Genomic DNA, 20,711 nt, shown 5'->3' with positions numbered 1-20,711 from the left:
ACACAACAAACCACGTGTTTGGTTTTTACTAATTTATGAAAACAAAATCAAAAGTTCAAGTATAATAAAAACATTGTTTAAGTGAATTACTTCATTTTCTTCCTAGAAGCCGTCTGTGCATTAGTAATTTCCTTGTTAGAAGTAAAGTATAAACTACGCTGTAGAAAATGTTTTGGGACGAACTCGATCGGCTGCTTCTTCTGAGCCCATCACACATCATCAAAAGGTCATTTGGCTGTAACAGAAATCAAGAGGTCAAAGGTCAATGCAAGATACACTTAATGCTATTAGCTTTGCCAGTTGCATAACATCAACATGTGACACGTTCACGTTTTCTTTTTATACATTTGTAAACGAACGCGACCAATTGCGGTGTTGGAGGCGACTAATCCGACTCCGCTATTCCTGGATGGAGCGGTTTAGCGTAGGCGCATGCTGAAAGCTGACACCGCCAGCTAATCAGTGCACACCGCCCCCCACGGTCCAAACAGCCGCAGGCTGAGCGTCCACGAGGAGGAACCGCTGAGCAGCAACGGCCACGTTTCCCACCATGAGGTGAGGAGCGACTACGACACAAAAGAATGGGCTGTTCTCTACAACTGGCACGGTTTATATTCTCTCTCCGGACTAGAACAGATGTCATATTTCTCTAGCAGGTGAATAATGATGACTCAGATATCGCCTCCTGTGAAGACGTCTCACCTCCGGCTTCAATAAACTAATTAACTCGCTCCTTTCACATCAGCAGAGGTTCCAGTGCCGCCATTAGAGGTCAGCGTTGCCTCAGTCTTCTCACCCAATGAAACATCTGTCCTGAAACACCCACATCCATCCACGGCCCTAAGATCAGACAGATGTGTATGAAAAGACAAGCCTCCGCTTGGAGTTTGGAGGCCGGTGAGTCCCAACAGAACCCGAGGTCCAAACGCACGCGCTCCGACCTCCACGCACCGCGTCCCCTCAGCACATGGTCTTGTTGCTGGACGAGTCGGTGGAGGAGGACAGCAGCATCTCGTTCTTCTTGTTCTGCAGCAGGGCGTCGTCCGCCATCACGCCGTCCGCGTGGCCGTAGCGGCGCCGCCCGTCGCCGGACCGGGCCAGGCACCGCGTCAGGGCCTTGGCGATGAGGTAGCACAGCTCGGCCACGTTGAGCACCATGCAGGCGGCCGACGACGCCACCATGAAGATGGTGAACACGGTCTTCTCCGTGGGCCGCGAGATGAAGCAGTCCACCTTGTTGGGACACGGCCACTGCTCGCACTTCACCAGCCGCGGCATCCGGAAGCCGTCGTACACGAAGTAGAGCGCGTACATGAAGCCGCCCTCGAAGAGCAGCCGGAAGAACAGGCTGCAGGTGTAGGTCCACCACAGCGGGCCGGCGATGGGCAGGCGCCGCCTCTTCAGCGTCTCCAGCTCCGCGGGGGGCGTCCTCTCGGCGCCGCGGGACGCCAGCATGCTCCGCTTGTCCCCGCGCTTCCTGTAGGCCACGTGCATGGCCACCAGCAGCGCCGGCGTGGACACGAAGATCAGCTGCAGGCACCACAGGCGGATGTGCGACACGGGGAAGAAGTGGTCGTAGCACACGTTCTTGCAGCCCGGCTGCTGCGTGTTGCAGGTGAAGTCGGACTGCTCGTCGCCCCACACGCTCTCGGCCGCCAGCACCAGGATGGTGACGCGGAAGATGAAGAGCACGGACAGCCAGATCTTGCCCAGGCTGGTGGAGTGCTTGTTGACGCCGCCCAGCTGGGCGTAGAGCGCGCCCCAGCTCATGGTGGACCTGCACGAGCAAGGGTTCAACGTGGGTGAGCAACGGCGGGACGCGGCTCATTTACAACTATCACTGGTGCCAAGACGGGCGCCTGCTGCTCACAGTAGAGATAAAAGAGGCAATAAAGAGTTCATCTGTGTTCATTTTGGCATGAATGTTAGAAAAACATTCCAGAGCTTTTATTGTGAAGCTGACGTCTGAATAATTTCATCTCATTAACTAATAACTCACCTGTCGGTGGAGCTTCTCCCAAAACGTTCACAGGTTTTCCATGAAGTGAAAGCTACCGTTTCATTCCTTTTCCAGCGGTTCCCTCCGTCTCTGCTCGTCTTCGGCTCCAGCCGCGTCTCGTCCGGGCTTTAAGACGCGTGTGAGACGCACCTGAGTCCCCGGCGTGACGTTTTATGGCCCCTCCCGCAGACGGAGGAGGGGCCCGGCCCGGCCCAGTCCGGCCCGGCCCGGCCCAGTCCGGCCCGGCCCAGGGTGGGGCCTCGCGCTCCGGGGACGGAGGAGGCGACGATCGGCGGCGCCGCTGCTTCGTAACGGCTCACGGTTTGTTAGGACTTCCATAATTGGTGACGTAAGCGGAGTTACCACGTGACCACGCGCGACTCGTTGGGCCTCATGTTGACCAGGTATAAACATACGGCAGAACGATCACACGTGTGACGCTGGAGCTTCAAAAGTGACGGGAGCAGAAGTCGAACAGGAAGTGGCGGAAAGTCGTCACTACTTTGACTCCACGTAACTGTACGAGCAGCAGCTCAGTGTGACGGTTAATGCTCTGATGCTAGTGTGACATGAGCAGAACACTGACACATTGAGCTTAAAGGCCCTCGTGACACGTTTTCATCCACTGCTTTAATGAGCATTAAATGTGCTGGACGCCATCGGTTGGTTCCGCTGGAAAAAAAGACTCAACACACAAAGAAAGTCAATTCAAATGTATGATTTTATTGTATTATCGCTGTTTTTGCTGGTCTCGTTTGCACAGGAGGCCTTTGTGTGGCGTTCAGCGGCTCAGTAACAACAACATGTACAGTATATATGTAAAATGTTGTTGTCGCCTTCATTGTTCACACATCTGTATCCATATTTTATCATTTTGGGTCAAAGGCTGAGGCCGTGATCCTGATCCCGGTCCTAGTGGTCCTTCTTCAGCTTGGCCAGACCCAGGAGGAGCTGGTCCCTCCTCTCCCTCCTGCCTGACAGATGCTGCTGGTCGCTGGGAATGAGCTCACACATCTCCTGCGCACAAGAGGACAACATGAGGGAAACCCTGCTTTCTTAGCCGTTAGTTTGTTTCTGCTAATTCCTGCTCAGAAAAGAGACGCGTTTAAATCAGACCTGGGTCAAAGCTGCACTGATTATCCAGAGCAGCTCCTCGCTTTGCTCGTTAGTCGTAACCCCTAACGACCACGGGGAGCCTTTGCTGCCTTCTTACTCACGTTAATGATGTTCTTGGATGTCTGGCTGAGGAAGTCGGGCACAGGCCCGAAGGAGTTCAGCATCCTCGTTATGCTCCGTCCGTAACGGTTCATGTAGTCTCCTAAACCTGTGGGAAGACCCAGAAATCACACGGACAAGAAGCAAAGGGCATCACAACCAGAGCGCAGAACGCACAGTAACTGCTTCATCCACAGGAAACATGGTCACAGTATGAAAAGCTGTACAGCAGAAGCCAATGACGAGGCGGCGGCGGCTCCTGACAGCGCAGTGTGATAAGCACCAGCTACCTACAACCAACCGAGCTGTGTGGGAGTAGGAACTAGTGTCACTTTAGAAAAGACAAATAAAACCCTCCACGTTTGCAAAGCTCCAACATGTGTGTTTAGTCTGTAGTGATACAATAAAAAACCAAAGAGTTAAGTTGAAAACGAGAAATAGGTGAGTGGATCATTCAGTGGTTTCCAAAAGCCAGCTCACAGACACGATAGCGGTATCTGATTGGAACGATGCAAGGATGGGAAGTCACAACAGGAGAAGGTCTGAGCCATCGGCCCGGTACATTATCTGACTGTTTCCTGGAGAGAAGGAGCGGCAGAGAGCCTGAGCAGCGTAACTACAGGTCGATCTGGCACATGAATGGAAGGGCACGGCGTGGGCTCTGGGAGGTTTAGATTACTGGTGTGAGGGAGTGCATTCATCGCTGCCCATCAAAAGGCCGCTTTGTCCGGCCAGGGTGTGTGTGTGCGTGTGTGTGTGTGTCAGGGCTACTCTCTGGGTTTCACACTCCCTTTTGATATTCTCCATCTGCCTGAGGTTTCATTCTCCTGCACGTCCAGATCACCGCCGTATGCTGTAATACACGGTGCATATGGCGGCTCAGACGTCCTCAGGTTTTATGAAACCATTCACTCCTTAGAGTCTTACGGCGCCTCAACACATTTACTGCATCCAGTGGGTCGACTGCGTAGGAACCCTGCTTACCTTCAGGTGCATTGAGGTGCATCGTTTCCATGGGACCGATAAAAGCGTAACGCATTCCCAGCCCCTCTGACATCACCAGGTCAATGTCCTTGACGGAGACGATGCCGTCCTGGTGGAGTAGGAGAAGAAGAGGTCACCAGCCGTTAATGCAGAGAGACCACATACAGAGAGCAGACACAGCGGTCTCATCTCTGTTTCCCACTGAGCTGCCAACAAACACAGGACTGAAGATTTTTCAACAAGTCATATTTCACTTTTGCCCCCAGTCCGGACCAGCTACATTTCCTTTGATCGGCAGACTACTCCCACCAGATACAGTTTCTCTAATCCACCAAATCAGCCTCAGGATTATGTATGCAGGGCAGGGAGGAGCGGGCCTTCCATCCATCGCTGGATGGAGACAGAGGGAGTGGTTCAGGTGTCTCTGAGTTAGAGATACCCGCTGGCCAACCACTGAGGAAATCAAAGCTTGGATACAGCAAGTAGGGCGAGCGGGAGGAAAAGGACAGGGTCGTCTTTGTTTGGACCGGGCGTCCAACAACGGGCCTGTTATCCGAGTAAAACAGGACGATAGGTGGGGTATTTTCTCCGCTGTAATCACTGTGGGTAATGAGCTGCTTTCTCAGCCACTCTGCTTTCCAACACTGGCTCTGAATCAGAGTCCATTCTCTGTGTGACGCAGAGCGGCTCCATAATGGGGACGCTCTGTGGACTGAATAGACGCTGGTGCTGCAGCAGCTTCCACTTGTTGGGAGCCACTCTCCAGAACAGGATCCAGCTTCTCCAGGGAGCCGTCCCTCCACAGTGTGAGGCTCAGGTCAGATGCTTCACCCAGTTCAGCTGATTTTGATCTGACAGCTCATAAACAACTCGTTTAGTTTCACACACGTGACCTGGCACGAGCACAGTGGAAAACAGATTCTGAGGCAAGACCAATTCATTTTCAGGATTTACTAGTTCATCAAAAGGGAGTGATCGTATACGACAGGTTCGCTCTTGGTTTGGCTCGAGCTAAAACATTCCTACCTGCTCTGTGACCAGTACAGTTAGTACTAACTAACCATGACTCATCCCAGTAAACAGCACACGCAGTGCTGTTGATAACGGTCCAGTCCAGACTTGTTTAACATACTTTTATTTTGTAAATGCGTTGGATGATTCTAACGCAGTGTTACGGGTCAGGATGTTCTACGAAGCAGCTGCAAGTCTGACACTTTTAACAGCAGTGTGACATTTTTGTCAGCTGGGACCCAAGGCTGCCCTCTGGGTTAATTCTCCTCCACCGGAGCCTCACAAGTCCGTGATCCATAGATGATATGGAATGTCATGTCGAGATGACTCTGCGCGTTCACAGGCCCGTGTGGAGACACAAATATCACATGATGGATGCATGGATGTTATTTTATATCCAGCTCAGAGTCCAGGGGGCGGGGCTTTATTCTCTGAAGTACAACGAAGGATTCAATTCCCAGAAGCCTGAAGTACATGAAGTGTTTATAACAAGGGCTTCACTTGACTGCAGGCCCACTTAGCTCATCAGTGAACCAAGACACTCCTCAAGACACAAAGTATCACTTCAAGACAAATTCTTAAAAATCCGAACTGTGACAAACCTGGGACATTTGCTGCAAATAACAAGCCCTGACACGTGTACGTACCCGTCGTGTTTTCTTCATCAAAAACCTGGATGTTCAGTGTTCACACAGAAAACGTGATCTCATACTACATGAACATTTAGCGTTGTAGCTTTGTTGTTACTAACTGAAGGTCAACTCCATCAGCATCTTGGAAGCCTTGTTAATTGAAGTTCAGTCAGTATTAACAAACACAAGACATAATAAAAGTCTTGTAGTTCATATTTATGCTTTAAGAAAATATGAACAAAACAGTAGTAACTAATCAAATATTACATAAACTCAAAAGTCACGTAAAACTGGACCAAGAAATTGGCAGCAAACATTCTGCAAAACATGTAAATCTTCTCAAATCTCTGCTGTCTTATTATGTAATTAGGTGATTTGAGGTCATTGTGATGTCAAAGCAAATCTCAGTGAGAAGAGACGTGAGCTCAACTCAAAGAACTGCTGTCATCATCCTTATTACCGTTCTAACCATTTCTTCTGGGGCTGATCATGTAATAGCGCCTGTCATCACAGGCCGAAGGCTTCCTCTGCTCCGCTTCTGTTACGGAGCCATGGAGAGCATCCCTCAGCCACGCTGGGCTTGGCCGAGGCCGAGGAGCGTAACTAGATACGCTATGTTAATTATCACCCCTTACGGATTTGTAGGGTTATGAATATGAGTTATCAGCAACACTGGCCACATAGACACTGACCTGGACCAGCCTCCAGGACTCTGCGGTGATGGCCGCCTGGACTCTGTTGAGGGCAAAGCCATCGATCTCTTTCTTGAGGCGGATGGGTGCTTGGCCGACCTGAAATGAGAGCGATTAATCAGGCTGTCAGTGATAACATGTCACTACTCAATGCAATACATTTTTTTAGAAAATGTATTATTTTAATATGAAATGCAGCTCGCAGCTTTACCTTGGTCATGAGTGCATAGGTGGCATTCATAACAGCTGCTGTCGTCTCTGGGTGTGGCACCAGCTCCACCAGTTTGACATAGTAGGGTGGGTTAACCTGGGCAGGCCAGAACAACCCCTCATCATGTAGATCATTCACTGGTTAATACACACTACAGTCCAAACACTGACTGTCCCTGGATTGCTTAAGTGTCTTAAGCTTGGGTACAACTAATTTAGCCATTCACACATGCAGCTGACATGTGTCACCTAACAGGAAGGAGAACCTGTGTCAAGTTCCCTAATTCACAGACTTCTAGGCTTTACAGTTCCCACCGGCACCAGGACCGAGGTACTGACCGGATGGGAGACGAGGCATCGACGCCTGTTCTGGACTTTGGAGAAGACGTCACTTGGCACCAGGCAGGAGGTAGAGCTGCTCAAGATGACATCCTCCCCCACAAGACGCTCTGTGTCCTGGAAGACGCTCTGTTTGACCTCCAGGTTCTCAAATACACACTCCTGGTAACACAGTCACACTTAACGTAAAGATGCAGCCACAACAAGGTCCTGTTGCTTCAAGTTCTGCGCTAAAGTTAGAAAATTTGTCTTTGTAACATATGGTGCAGCATGCAGCTTTAGCTGGATATAAAACAACCATCATAAACATACAGTAACATAATAAATAATCCACATTGAACTACTTAGAGACCATCATTTGGAAACACCTAAATTAGTAAATCTTGACAAAGAGTTTTATTCACATCCTTCTAAAACTGAACATGCAAAGCTATAAGTGAATGAGCTGGAAATGATGCTCTGAAGCAAGTAAGTAAAGAATGTAAGGAGTGGTACAGTATGTAAAGTCTACTATACCACATGTCGTACACAAAAGAAATTCAATGACTCAGTGAAATGACTCAACCTCCTGTAGATCCTTCACTTCACTAGAAAATCCCTAAGACTTGTGTCTGATGTTTTCATACTATCATGAAACTTGTCTTTTTAAATCCTGCATATTTCCTCTAGGTACTCACTGTTCCCTGTTAGGATAAGGTCAGCAGAAAGTATTGATTTATCTGGTCTGAGCTGCCTCTCTGTGCTCAGTGGTGAAGAGCTCCATTGTCTGTGGTTTAGTCAGAGTGGCTCACAAAACACTTTCTTGGGTTTAAAAAGTAACTCTTTTTGTTATTTTAAGCAGGAGTGTCACAGTTTGCACATAGAGGCTACAGATCTGAAAGTATGTTCAGTAATGCATGACAAGTTTACAACCTTTGTGTCTGTAGAGACCTATTGTCATATTTCCTGCCTATAATATTAAACTCTATTCATAATCTGACTATGACTTGAGCCATATGTCCCACAAATTAACCATTGATCTGCACTTAACAATCAACTGAAACAAACAGTTTAGTCAACCTGTAATTACTCTGATTTCACTATTGGGGAGAGAATGTTGAATTTACATTTACTGGGGAAGGGGGTTGTCTAATACCTGGACAAAGAAGGCTCCCTCCAGTGCCTGAGCGAGGTCATCATAACTGCTGATAAGGGAAAGCTGCTGCACCGCTGTCAGCTCCCCTCTCAGCATGTGGGCTTCCTCCAGCTCCTCCATCTGTTTCCTGAATGGACACAAAGCAGGAGAGGTACTCATGCACCCAAACACTCTGAAATCTCTAAAAACATGTAACACATTATCTTTTAACTCTTTTAATGAATCATAAGCAAAAATGCAACTGCAAAAACACAGGCTGCACTTGATGTTAAAACAAATCAGTAGAAGGTAATGTCTAGTACAATGACCCCCTCTGCTGGGTAATCTAATCACATTTAGCCAGTGATGATTCGTTCAAAATGTTTGTTTGACTTAAGAGGAAACCACAGATCCTGCATTGTCAATGGGCACTGCCTCCACTGTCAGCACTGGAAGAAAGAACTCTATATACAAAGTCCATGTGACGCATACAGCTGACCAAGACGTTGAACTGTAAATAAATATAGATAATAAGAGGTTTGGTTGTGCAAATGTAAGTTTGGCTCACCTGATCTCTGTGATGGCCTTAGCAGCCTGTTCTGGTTGGTTGTCATAGATCTTTACCCTGAAGCCTCCACTGGTAAACACCATAGACCAGGAGCGGCCGATCAGCCCACTAAAACATGGACACACAGTGAGGAGGCTTTGTCATTATCAACGTTCACAAACACACTATTAGAGGTTAGCTGAACACAGACAGCTCAGGTTCATGACTCTGCTTGTTGCCCATTTTTAAACATGCTGACCTAAGGTTCCTGTTCCTGTTCTGTGTTCACACATCAGCGTCTGAGCTGTTGCAAGCAGTGAGTTCAGAGTATCAGTGGATTCAGCTTCTGGTCACATCTGTCCTGTACATCAGATATAATGGCTCGAGCTCATACGGAAACTCAAAGTAGTAAAGCTTTAGCTGTGAAGTTTTGAGTGTTTGCTTTTCAGGTCACATCTGGGGCCAAGTTAAGCTGAGTGTGAAGAAATTATGGACAAAGGGTCAAACTGGTTAAAGTGTAAACGTACACAACTTCCCTGGCTACTGCATACAGGCTGATAAGTGCTGCATAGCAATGTGAAAATGTGAATTAACATTATGATTTAAGCAATAAGACAAATTGCACGCAAAATCACCTTTGTCAAACTTTATTGTGCAACAAACAGCGGTATTTCACATAAAGCTGAACAGGCAGCTGCGTTTCAAATGAATGGTAAACATGGAATTCATGCAGTGATGCTCACCTGCCGATTACAGTGATCGTCTTCATGTTAGACGAGCTTATGTTGTGATATTAAAAGCTCAGTAGACGTACAGTGGTGATTTTTCTAACAGGACTAATGTACCGCCTTCACAGAGTCACGCTGCTAGACGTCGGTACGGTAACCTGGAGGGTCCAAAGAGCCCAGGTGAACGTTTCTTTCCCCTGACAATAAAGCACATAACCCGCATCCGACAATAATAGGATAATATTTGCTAATAAATTATATTTATTTATTCTAAGACTTAACTAAAGCGTAGCAGTGCAAAAACAGCATGTTTCTTCGAACAGCGTACACCTGTATCCTAGCAACGAGAACACTCCGTTTCAACCAATTGTAGCCACGGTACATAATGATTGACGCCTAAGTGACCAATCAAAAGCTTCAAAAGTTAACGCGCTAGGGGTTCTGGGATTGAATTCTTACAAAACGACAACAATTTTTTTTACCGTTACCTCGCGTAGACAAGTGAATGTTTTAGGTCCATTTCGTAAGTCACATTGCTTTTCTACGAAAAGCAACATGGAGCATGTTCATCTCGCTGTAGAGGAGGAGGATCTTTATTCGGGTTACAACGACTATAACCCAACATTTGATTCCGAGGTGGGTTCGCAGTTACGCTATATGAGTTACTGTAGCTGCTAGCTAGCGTCTGCCTTCAGGTGTTACAATTAATGCAAAGTTATCTGTGAGCTTGACAGATGGTAAAACGCAACATATTATTTCAAATTATTAATTTGTTTGTTCAATATCAATGTATATGTTTGCATTTGGCAAAATGTGACTTTATTTATTGAATCATTGTAAGGAGTTGGAGAATGACGTAGGCTTCCTGCAAGCTGTGAGGACAAGTCATGGGAGAAGACCCCCGGTAAGTACACTATCAGAAGAGTAGAGGGGTGGATGGGGCTTACAGGTAATTAATAACTCCCTCATCGTCTGTATTGATGCTGTCAATATTCCAGATGACTGCTAAATTTCCTGGCACTGCCATTGGAGCCAGGCCATTAGCATCTTCCTTTGGAGTAAGTACAGTGATTCTCTTAATGAACGTGCTGGTCTTACTCGTGCATGTTTAATAGTGACGTCAGAGAAATATCCTTGACTTATTCAGATGTACCTTATACTGTTTTTTAAAGAGTCGGATCCCCATGGTGTCCTCAATGGGCAGACCTATGACCGGGGCTGTGCAGGTGAGAGGGCTTGAGCATTAAAGTACAGGTTTTATTTTCCATAATCTGATATACTTAAATGTATTTATTACTGTACTTATTCACTGTGTGCTTCCATGTTTTCAGGATGGAGCAGCCCGACCAATGACTGCTGTCAGAGCAGCAGGTTACACCTCCACTCTGACTCGAGGTAAGTTCAAAGAAGTGACCAATATAATTTGTCTATTATATTTATTTTAGGGAATCTTCCTGCATATATGTTAATTTGGGTTAATTTCTAATCAGTGTTTAGCTTGTGTGTGTATCGCTCTATGAAGACAGATGAACTTTTTAAACAGTTTTTATTATGTTTTTAGGCACAAACTTTGATCCTCTGGGCCAGTCTAGAGGCCCTGCTCCTCCACTTGAAACAAGGAGTGAGGACACGTGAGTTGTTGCTCTCAACTTACAAAATTCTCAATATTATTCCTACATTTAAAAAAATCTTTGCAATTTAAAAGAAAATAGACAGACTTATATTTAATAGTTAATAGAGTTTTTTCTAAACTCTGGCTTATACATTTAGTGAAGAAGCCATGAGTGACAGTGTTTGAAACATTATCAGATTTTGTTTCTTTGTGGTCTTACAGACCTGAGGAGAAGATTAAGATCCTGGAGAAGAAAGTGAATGACTTGCTGGAAGAAAGTTGCATGGCACAGAGCATGGGAGCTATACAGCTGGTCAGAATGTCAATTCTTTGACTGTTGAGTAATAATGGACCCTTTATTTACATATACAGTATGTGAAATGTTTTTTGTAAGTCTGTGTATAAAGTAGTTGTGCAAAGTTCAAAGACAGAGTCTAAAGTTTATTAGTCAAAAACACCTTATTTATATCTCATTATACGTTGGGAACATATTTTTTCGGTTTCTGCATGTGTCTCTACAGGCTCTTGAAAAAGCTAAAGAGGCTGGGAGGAAGGAGAGAATATTGGTGAGACAGAGAGAACATAATGGAAATGCTGACATCAACGTGGATCTCACCTACTCTGTAAGTAAGACTGCTTCACACCAGGTTGGCTGATTCAGTGTTCATCCTCATGAAGAATGCTCAAATAAGACATAAAAAAAACTCAACTGAGTGTTAGACTCAAGTGGACATTTAAATTTCAAATATATTTTTTATTTGTTGTTTTTCTTGATCATGAGGTTGAGATTTTACTTTTTTACTTAAATATATTGAATGTTTCTGTCATTACCAGGTTTTGCTCAACCTTGCCAACCAGTATGCCAACAATGAAATGTACCCAGACGCCCTGAGGAGCTACCAGGTTATTGTAAAGAACAAGATGTTCAGTAATGCAGGTGAGCAGACCTTACAGCTTCATACTCGTTTTGATAAGTCATGTAAGGCAAAATTATTAATTTCACCGACAGAATGTTTAGTGGGAATAAAGAATTTAGGGTTCCAGGTAAAAACTGGCATCTGTAGTAATCACTTTTTTTCTTTCCATTACTGGTTTGAACTATTCAGGTTGCTACTAAGAAAATGTTTCATGTAATGTACTTAAATAATTTGACCTGCATGTTATTTGCTGTATCAGTGGTACATAGGGCGTAGATCTGTAAGTCTGCATGTGCTGCTCCTTCAGGCCGTCTGAAAGTCAACATGGCCAACATATACTTCAAACAAAAAAACTACCCAAAAGCCATCAAGTTCTATCGAATGGCTCTGGATCAGATCTCAAACGCTCACAAGGAAATGAGGATCAAGATCATGCAAAATATTGGCGTGGTCTTTGTTCGCATCGGCCAGTACTCAGATGCCATTACGTCTTTTGAACACATCATGAGTGAGAGCCCCAACATCAAGACAGGATTCAACCTCATCTTGTGCTACTATGCCATTGGTGATAAAGAGAGGATGAAGAAGGCCTTTCAGAAGCTCATTTCAGTCCCGTTGGGCATTGATGATGAAGACAAGTACATCCCATCAAATGTATGTTATATTTATTCTGATATCAGCTTTTTCACTGCTGGTAAAATTGATCAGTTATTTCCACTTTCTTCTATTACTCATATGTAACTTTGTTTCCCTCTTTCAGGATGATACAGAATCAAATATGGTTATCGAGGCTATTAAGAATGACAAACTTCACCAGATGGAAAGAAATCTGTAAGAAAATTCTTAAACAAAATGAAGACAGTTTTTTTTTTTTCTTAAATAGTATGTTCATTCTTTTTATTCTGTTGTTATTGTTGAGTTGCTGTCCTGTTTTCTGCATGTATTTATAGAAAAGTCCTGGCAGAGAAGTACATCATGACTTCTGCCAAACTCATCGCTCCAGCTATTGAGACTTCTTTTGCTACTGGATTTGACTGGTTTGTTACTTTTTTAAATCTTAAAATCTTAACACCAGAGGGCGTGAACTGTGTGAATTACAAAACTGGCTGCTCACCTCATCAAGTATAAAACAGATGAATGTAGTGTATCATCTGTTCTGCGCAACCTAATTTGATCGCTTCCAGATTGTACAAAGTTTCTTAGGTTACAGAGGAGGATATCACATTATAGGCCAAAGCTCAGCTTCAGGATATTGTGCTGTTCCTAAGACCTGCTTGAAACTAAAGGGGACCAGGTTTTATAGTCCATCATAAAATGTGATGTACATAATGAGCATGCTTTTTTCTTTAGGTGTGTGGACATGGTAAAGAGCTCTCAGTATGTTGAACTTGCCAATGATCTAGAGATAAACAAAGCCATCACCTACCTCCGGCAGAAAGACTTCAACCAGGTGAGTGGGTTTGACTGAACAGTATGAGGGACTCATTTGACTCATTTGAACTAGAGGAAGGTGAACTCATGACTTTACTCCCACAATCATTTTTAAAGAACTGAATAGAACCTGAAAATATCCTTCCGTAGTAACTTCCTTGATTGCTCACATTACTAGTTACTAGTTCAGCATCCAGAACCAGAACTTAGCTTATTTGTAAAACATTTCACATTTCATTTTTGAATGCTGAGTTAAAGTTAAAAATGTTTTTTCGATCTTTTTTTGACAACATTGTTTCCATAATAATTTGTCAGCCCTGCTTTTATCAGTCTTGTCCTGTGAAAGCTGGACCTTCTCATTGTCCTCCATTGTCTCTTGCTTTTGTCTTGTTTCCTTCCCATCTGCATGCCTAAGGTTGAGGTACGTTTCCCTAAGTTTCCATATTAGCATTTATTGATGGAGTTCTCCTTCACACATTTTCCCTAAGCATGCCTTTTTCCAAATAACAGCACTCATAAGAAAGGAAAGCCATTTATTTTCTGTTTACAGAAAGGAAATTATGACCAACAATAGGAGGCTCTCCACTGACAAATAGCAGGTTTGTCCGTGGAGCAGCTGCTCTCTGGTTAACATCAGAGGACCGATGACACAGAGCAGCTCAGAAATGTGTACATATTATAACTACAATAAACAGGTTGAACATGTGCTGCATGTTTGTGGTGGAGCTGTTAACAGGCGGTGGTGGTGAGTTCGTAACCTGTAGCTGAGACAGAAATGCTGCTAAACGTAGAGGAGACATGCTTTTATATTTAACTTCCTGCTGTGTGTGTGTTGTGTGTTATGTGCTGGGGAGAGTTTTTTTGATGATACAATAGAAGGACAAAACCGTGCAGTGTCGGTCTGACAGATTTAACCCTGTCTCATCAGGCAGTGGAGACTTTGAAAACATTTGAGAAGAAAGACAGCAGAGTGAAGAGCGCTGCAGCCACCAACCTCTCCTTCCTCTGCTTCCTGGTGAGACCCCTCTCTTAAGTATCACTAAAGCTATAGCATCAGGACTTTAATCACTGCACTGAGCAGATGCTTCATCCATATTTGCCTTTAACAGGAGAAGGACTATGACCAGGCTGACCGATATTCTGACCTCGCCATGAACGCCGATCGCTACAACCCAGCAGCTCTCATCAACAAGGGCAACACGGTGTTCGTTAAGCAGGACTATGAAAAGGCTGCAGAGTTCTACAAAGAGGCACTGAGGAACGATTCCTCCTGCACCGAGGCCCTCTACAACCTGGGTAAATTGGTAGATCACACAGAGGTGGATTCATACGGTAGAACCTGGCCTATACATACATACTCTGTCACTAGTCCGAGGAGGAGTCACTGTTTGTCCTCTAACTGCTTCAATCAGGACTAACCTATAAGAAGCTCAGCCGCCTGGAGGACGCCCTGGACTGCTTCCTGAAGCTCCATGCCATTCTGAGGAACAGTTCCCAAGTCATGTACCAGCTGGCCCACCTGTATCCTGCTCCTCACACAGTTCTCTGTTAGTTATGTGTTTGGTGACTGTGACCAAATCTTGCTGTTTATTATTTGATGCTCATTCAGTCTGAAGTCCTTGACTCGCTGATCTCAGTTATGAGCTTCTGGAGGATCCACAGCAAGCAATCGAGTGGCTGATCCAGGTGATCAGTGTAACTCCCACTGATCCACACGCACTGGCCAAACTGGGAGAACTCCATGATAGCGAGGGGGACAAGTCTCAGGCTTTCCAGTACTACTATGAGGTTTTAGCATTTTTTCATTTTTCTGTCTGAAGACACATCTGGGCTGTTTGTCTAATTGTTTCCTGATGTTGCTGGGTCATGTTTTAGTCATTTAGGTACTTCCCTTCAAACATCGATGTTATTGAATGGCTCGGCGCTTATTACATTGAGACACAGTTCTGTGAGAAAGCCATTCAGTACTTTGAAAGAGCCACACTCATACAGTAAGTAAACAGAAGCTGCGGGTGTAGACACATGGTTTTTAGTCTTGTAGCTGAATCCAGATATTTCTGGTGTAATCTTGCTTGTGGCTGTGACTTGTTTATGCTTTTGTTTCTCAGACCAACTCAGGTGAAGTGGCAGCTGATGGTGGCGAGCTGTTACAGAAGGAGTGGTGGGTGATGCATCGTACTGCACAATAGTAGACTCTGTCTTTGTTAAAGGACGTGTAATATTTAACTTTATGGTTTCATCTTTGTAGCTTTAAGCCGTCTTTGCTGAGTTCTTTTTTTGTCATAGGAAACTACCAGAAGGCTCTGGACACCTATAAAGACATCCACAGCAAGTTTCCAGAAAACGTGGAATGTAACTCACTCTGTTTGTTTGATAGTTTTCAGCAAAACTCGGTTCCACATAATCCATCGCTCAGACAGTAAACAAAATTAAAACTGTGTGCTTGGGTCCAGGCCTGCGGTTCCTGGTGAGGCTGTGCACAGACATGGGACTGAAGGAAGTCCAGGAATATGCCACCAAACTAAAGAAGGTGGAGAAGATGAAGGAACTCAGAGAACAGGTACGAGTCCCCTCTTCGCCACGTTGTCGCATGCCTTTGGCATTCGCAGCAGCTGTTTATACCTGTCCACACAAACTAATGCTGAGTCATCCATCAGCCAGTTTCTACTACTGTCGACTACTGTCACTACTTGGCGCCTACTTGGTTGGTTGGTTGGCATATGGAGAACTGTCTACTCCTACAGAGTAAATACAGAATCTGTTCATTCTGAAAGACACTTGAGTATTTAGCAGGAATCTTGGCAGGGAACAAAGGAAACCACAGAAACAGAACTCCGGCTGTATCACCAAAAGTCAAAGAGATCAAAAAATGATTTAGAAAGCTGAAACATATTTTACATTTTCACTTAAACATCTCTTGATCCACGTGTAATGCAGAATTAGAAACGCCTTCCTTATATTGTGTCAATGACAATGTCAGCTTAGGCACCACGTTTTAAATGGTTAGCTGTCTCTACTGGACGTGTTTACAGCCTTTGTTAATCATATTCTGACTGAAAACACAAACTGTTCTGTCACCGTGAAGGCCATCGGTCTCTGCAGCTCTGGAAGTTCATTAGGAACAGACTTTTTCCTTTGCAATTGATTGTCCATGGATCAAAGCGAGTGGAGCATTAGCTCCACACAGCTGTTAAACACCTGACGTATGAGTAGTTGTTGTGTTTGGAAAATCATCAACAGGTCTGATGCTGCATGAAAGTGCTCATCTTCTTTCAATTAAATGTATTCATATCAGATCATCAGATCAAAACAAGTTCAGCTCCAGGTTGAGACGAACTCCACAGCCTCCAGTGAGCGAACGCTAGGCAGAACCAGGCTCAGTGGACAGGAAGCAGGACCTGGACTATACAACCTCCCATCATGATTAAGGCTAAAAATGGATGTAGTTAGTGGTGTGATTATATTCAGATGAGAGGATTGTTGTTGTTTTCCAGTGGTATGAAGCCATTCGATTGAATAGATTCCAGTAACGTGCTTTTGATAAGTTAGTACTTTACAGCAGATTGAGAGATATTCTGCTTCTGCTGTTGTATTTATTCACAACATTCAGCAACACAGGAATATTTGTCTTATCTTAATTTATGCTACATACAATATCACTGGTGACTCACCACGTCTACAACCGAAATAAATGGCAGATGTGAGGCTGGAGGAGCGCCAGGGTCAGTGAGGTCATGAGCGAAGGATCTGTGGAGATGCTCATCAGAGCCAGGAACGTATGAGGAGGACCACTCTTTGTAATCACAAGCAGCTGCTCTTAAATCAGCGACGCTGTTGGATTATAAAACGGTGAGAGCCAGAGCGCTGACTCATTAATCCCCAAGTCTTCCAGAGTGAGTGACAGCGAAAAACATCTCATCCTGCTAATAAAACCACTGACAGCGCCATTAGACCCAAAACCTTGCGTAAGAGTATTAAATAACTTACATTTGAGTTTTTTGTTGTTAGTTTCCAAAATAGGTTTGTGCTTTTAATTAAGGTCGACTCCACCAGTCGTAGATTAAACGTGATTGTGGACTCTCTCATTTCTGCTCAGACTTCTATCAGATCTCCTCCTTCTCTCTTCGTTGCAGAGGGTGAAGTCGGGCCGGGAAGGCAGCGGCCGCGGTCGGAGGGAGGGCAGCGCAGGGAGCGCAGGTAAAGGTGAAAAGGAACCTGCTGCCGTCACATTTCTACTGTGATGTGTGTTGCTTTAGGACCAGTGAGTTCAGCTGGTGGTTTTAACTGAGCCCTTTACTCATTCTTTCTACTTTCCTCTTCTTTCGTCTCCTGCTGCTGGTCCTCAGGGGTCCTCACACCTGTTGTCACTCCTCCTAAGGCTTCCAGCGTCATGGGTATAGCTCTGCACCACACTGAGTCCTGAGTAGAGGAGGAGGACTCTTAGGTTTCCATTGAGTGGTTACAGCTACGTTTGAATCTTTTTATAATGGATTTACAGCCGTCTGATAATGGTGGCATGTAGTTAGTGGAGAGCATCATTTCCTGGTCTTGTTTCTTGAAGCTGGTCGTAATCACTGCCATTGTAATGTCATTTTAAATGTCAAATGTGACACCTGGAGGCAGAGACACACACTCTAGATCGGCTCCGTTTCTGGACGACTGGCTCGTCAACAGATTTCAAACAGGATCCAGACGAAGCAGAGACCTGCCAACATCTGCAGAGGCAGAGCTGTGCTGCGTGGTGCAACGGGAACGGCCATGTCCCGTAGCAGTAGTTAAATATGTGTCCTGCTGACACCTGTTAACGTGCACCCGGTGCTGCCAAACCTCCCATTATCCTGTCACCATAAATTACATTAAACCTTTAGGAGCCTTTATTGACTCTGCTTTTAGCTCCAAGTCTGGATTTGTTAAAACTGTGTTGCTGAAGGATCTTTAACATGTTGGGTAGTGACAGCTTTGAATTCGACTAAACCTCCAACCTCTCTCTTGCTCCTAAGGCTCATCAGAGACCGCCAAAGCAGGTGAATATACCCCCAAAAAGTGTTCATCTGCTCCTCGCACATAGAAACCCTTCACTTCTGTCTGTGCATCTCAGCTCAGATCTACATGCACTACGTCTGTGGCTCCTGCATCTCTGCTTCCCCTTTGCTGTTCAGTGTCTCAGTCTAAGATGTGTGTAGCTGCTCTGAGAGAATGAAACTGTTATAATGTGTGTAATAGTTAAATTGACAGCCTGTGACCGGTGGCGTGTCCAGCAGACGTGGACCTGGCGTCTGTGGGTAAACGTGAGGCTGCTCCAGCTCTGACAGGCTGCTGTGAGGTCAGACTGCGGTGGCTGTTTGCTCTCACTGCTCTGAGGTGGAGACGTCTGTCGGGCGCCGTCTGAGCGTTTTCCATCGTTCCTGTAACGTCTGCGTATTTGCAGCGTGTGTGAAAAGTGAATGCCAATGCCGATAGTGTGTTTGCTCATGCTCCGAAATCTGCGACTGTCACAAAGCGGGAGACTTGTTTTGTTTTTTGACGGGTTTTTATTAAGAATTGTCTTCAACCTCGTGTTTTTCCAAATAGCGCCGTCTGTACTGGCATAAAGCGATCAGTCAGAGGAGAAACGCACTCGCAGCTGTTTTAAGAGACCTGTCATGTTATCCTTCTTTTCCATGGAGCTCAGTCGAAATACCGCAGAGACTCTGCGAGAAAATAAAATCTGGGGAAGAGGTATTTTCCAGCAAACATCCAGATTGGCAGCAGTTTGTGGGCCTTGTGTAAGATGAACTGGGCTCAGGCTGGGGGTGGAGCGCGGCGCCTCCCTCTCCTTCCTGTTTTTCCGCCGTTCCTCCCGCCGGTTTCCACGGCTACCTGCCAGCCAGATGTGCCGCTGCCGCTGTGTGTGACCGCGCCTGTCCTCCGGCTCACTGGAGCGCCTCATCCGAGCCGTCGCCTCACACGCAGCAGTCAGTGCTCCGTGTGAGGCGGCGGCTGTGGGTCAGAGGAGGTCACGGAGCCGCGGCAAAAGGTGGCTGCAATAACGCCCAAATAGAGGGAGAACAGTGTTATCTAATAGATTTATGTGCTTAAAACCCTAAAACATCATGTAGCACATTTATATATAAATGGATTATAAAGGGAAATGGTGGTCTGTAGATCATTTTAAAGAACTGATTAAATGACGGCCAGTGCTTTAAAACAGTCATAAGTTAATCCATGTTCTGTGTGTGTGTGTGTGTGTGTACGTGCATGTGTGTTTCAGATAGCAGCCACAGCAGCAGCAGCACCAAAGGAGAGCGACTGAGCGCCAAGATGAGGTCACTTCCCTCCTCCGCTGAGCCCTATGAGGCCAGCAGCCCAAAAGAAATAGGTGGGACTGTTTCCCTCTTCACCTCTGAATTCATTGACCCGCTGTGAAGTGGACACTGCAGCGCTCGTTGCTGTTGTGTTGCGATTATTAAAGTAATAAGAACAGCAGCGGCACCGCACACATGCTCCCTGTGGACTAAAGGAGCTGTCCCCCTCCTGCAGATGCGTCTTACGTGGACCCGCTGGGGCCTCAGATGGAGAGACCGAAGACGGGGGCCAGGAGGCGCGTGGACGACGACGACTTCGCAGATGAGGAGCTCGGAGACGACCTGCTGCCGGAGTAGCTGCCTCTGCTCCGCCTCCGCCTCCACCTCCACCTCCACCTCCACCTCCACTGCTGGGTCTGACCTTTCCTCCTTGGCAACTTTTAAAAGGCCACAAAAGCCAAACTGACAAGTACAAAAGGTGGAAAACACCAAAGGTTGACGTGTCTGTCGTGGGAATGAAGGCGCAGAGTCTGTTGTTTCACTCCTGAGACATAAAAAGCTTCAGATGTCTGTATGCGTTTAGCAGAGGCCACACTGGTTCCAGTCCAGTCTGTTCAGACAGTCATGGCTCTGAGCTCCAGCTCAATAAAACCACCGCGGGTCACGACAACAGTCACTAAACCTGGCAGAACCTAAAAGTCTGCATGTTTGCGTTTCCTCTTCGCCGCAGTTCAGGGACCGGCGCCAAAGCAATGAAAAAACAATCAGTGTCCTAATGTTTTAGTGTGTGCTGGTTTCCACGTGTGAACCTGCAAAGCTGCAAAGTCCATCAGCATCTCAAAGTGAACCTGATCCAGTCCCACGGTGTAATGTTTATTACGTGTCTGTTCAGTTTGTCGTTCTTCATAATTAAAAGAAATTTGTATTTAATCCAAAACTACCAATCAATTTCATTCCGAAAGAAATGCCTCAAACTCTTTCTACGCCGATGCTTTA

General features: G+C 45.7%; 3 protein-coding genes across 8 annotated transcripts; 1 reads left to right on the top strand and 2 right to left on the bottom strand.

Annotated features, from left to right (window-relative positions):
• Positions 1-17: 17 nt before the first annotated feature.
• On the bottom strand, positions 18-2,139 carry gjb8 (gap junction protein beta 8). 2 transcript variants are annotated; one of them, XM_029136998.3, is made up of 2 exons: positions 2,000-2,139; positions 18-1,777 (listed from the first exon to the last, which is right to left on the bottom strand). In XM_029136998.3, exon 2 carries the CDS (start codon positions 1,768-1,770, stop codon positions 961-963), a length of 810 nt encoding a protein of 269 aa, XP_028992831.1. In that variant the 5' UTR covers positions 1,771-1,777; positions 2,000-2,139; the 3' UTR covers positions 18-960. The 2 variants fall into 2 exon arrangements, with proteins under 2 accessions (XP_028992831.1, XP_055361150.1); XM_055505175.1 differs by having other exon boundaries at positions 18-1,862; positions 2,000-2,132.
• A 563-nt stretch (positions 2,140-2,702) lies between these two features.
• cryl1 (crystallin, lambda 1) lies at positions 2,703-9,809 on the bottom strand. Its single transcript, XM_029136997.3, has 9 exons — positions 9,487-9,809; positions 8,765-8,872; positions 8,218-8,344; positions 7,083-7,244; positions 6,745-6,840; positions 6,534-6,632; positions 4,199-4,307; positions 3,217-3,323; positions 2,703-3,016 (listed from the first exon to the last, which is right to left on the bottom strand). Exons 1-9 carry the CDS (start codon positions 9,510-9,512, stop codon positions 2,912-2,914), a joined length of 939 nt encoding a protein of 312 aa, XP_028992830.1. The 5' UTR covers positions 9,513-9,809; the 3' UTR covers positions 2,703-2,911.
• Positions 9,810-9,908: 99 nt separating this feature from the next.
• On the top strand, positions 9,909-20,645 carry ift88 (intraflagellar transport 88 homolog). 5 transcript variants are annotated; one of them, XM_029136156.3, is made up of 26 exons: positions 9,909-10,107; positions 10,313-10,375; positions 10,470-10,529; positions 10,644-10,697; positions 10,803-10,866; positions 11,033-11,102; positions 11,306-11,396; positions 11,605-11,706; positions 11,918-12,020; positions 12,308-12,654; positions 12,761-12,831; positions 12,951-13,037; positions 13,351-13,450; positions 14,360-14,446; positions 14,541-14,727; positions 14,844-14,952; positions 15,069-15,219; positions 15,307-15,422; positions 15,540-15,592; positions 15,718-15,783; positions 15,885-15,991; positions 17,565-17,628; positions 17,778-17,825; positions 18,432-18,455; positions 19,682-19,789; positions 19,951-20,645. In XM_029136156.3, the coding sequence occupies exons 1-26, from the start codon at positions 10,027-10,029 to the stop codon at positions 20,070-20,072; spliced, it is 2,535 nt and encodes an 844-aa protein (XP_028991989.1). In that variant the 5' UTR covers positions 9,909-10,026; the 3' UTR covers positions 20,073-20,645. The 5 variants fall into 5 exon arrangements, with proteins under 5 accessions (XP_028991989.1, XP_028991987.1, XP_055361351.1 ...); XM_029136154.3 differs by having other exon boundaries at positions 17,565-17,634; XM_055505376.1 differs by lacking the exon at positions 17,778-17,825.
• Positions 20,646-20,711: the final 66 nt, after the last annotated feature.

Source organism: Betta splendens, chromosome 21 (genome assembly GCF_900634795.4).
Source record: "Betta splendens chromosome 21, fBetSpl5.4, whole genome shotgun sequence".
NCBI lineage: Eukaryota > Metazoa > Chordata > Actinopteri > Anabantiformes > Osphronemidae > Betta > Betta splendens.
This window is presented reverse-complemented; position numbering and strand designations above follow the sequence as displayed.

What these genes read in the sequence shown, in the direction of transcription:
- gjb8 (XM_029136998.3), bottom strand. Translation starts at nt 1,770, where the DNA reads ATGAGCTGGGGCGCGCTCTACGCCCAGCTGGGCGGCGTCAACAAGCAC.
- ift88 (XM_029136154.3), top strand. Translation starts at nt 10,027, where the DNA reads ATGGAGCATGTTCATCTCGCTGTAGAGGAGGAGGATCTTTATTCGGGT. An exon ending in ACCCAACATTTGATTCCGAG is followed by an intron (nt 10,108 to 10,312) that starts GTGGGTTCGCAG and finishes AATCATTGTAAG; the next exon opens with GAGTTGGAGAATGACGTAGG. An exon ending in TCTCCTTCCTCTGCTTCCTG is followed by an intron (nt 14,447 to 14,540) that starts GTGAGACCCCTC and finishes TGCCTTTAACAG; the next exon opens with GAGAAGGACTATGACCAGGC.
- cryl1 (XM_029136997.3), bottom strand. Translation starts at nt 9,512, where the DNA reads ATGAAGACGATCACTGTAATCGGCAG. An exon ending in ACGATCACTGTAATCGGCAG is followed by an intron (nt 8,873 to 9,486) that starts GTGAGCATCACT and finishes TCCATGTTTTAG; the next exon opens with TGGGCTGATCGGCCGCTCCT. An exon ending in AGGGAGCCTTCTTTGTCCAG is followed by an intron (nt 7,245 to 8,217) that starts GTATTAGACAAC and finishes CTGTGTTACCAG; the next exon opens with GAGTGTGTATTTGAGAACCT.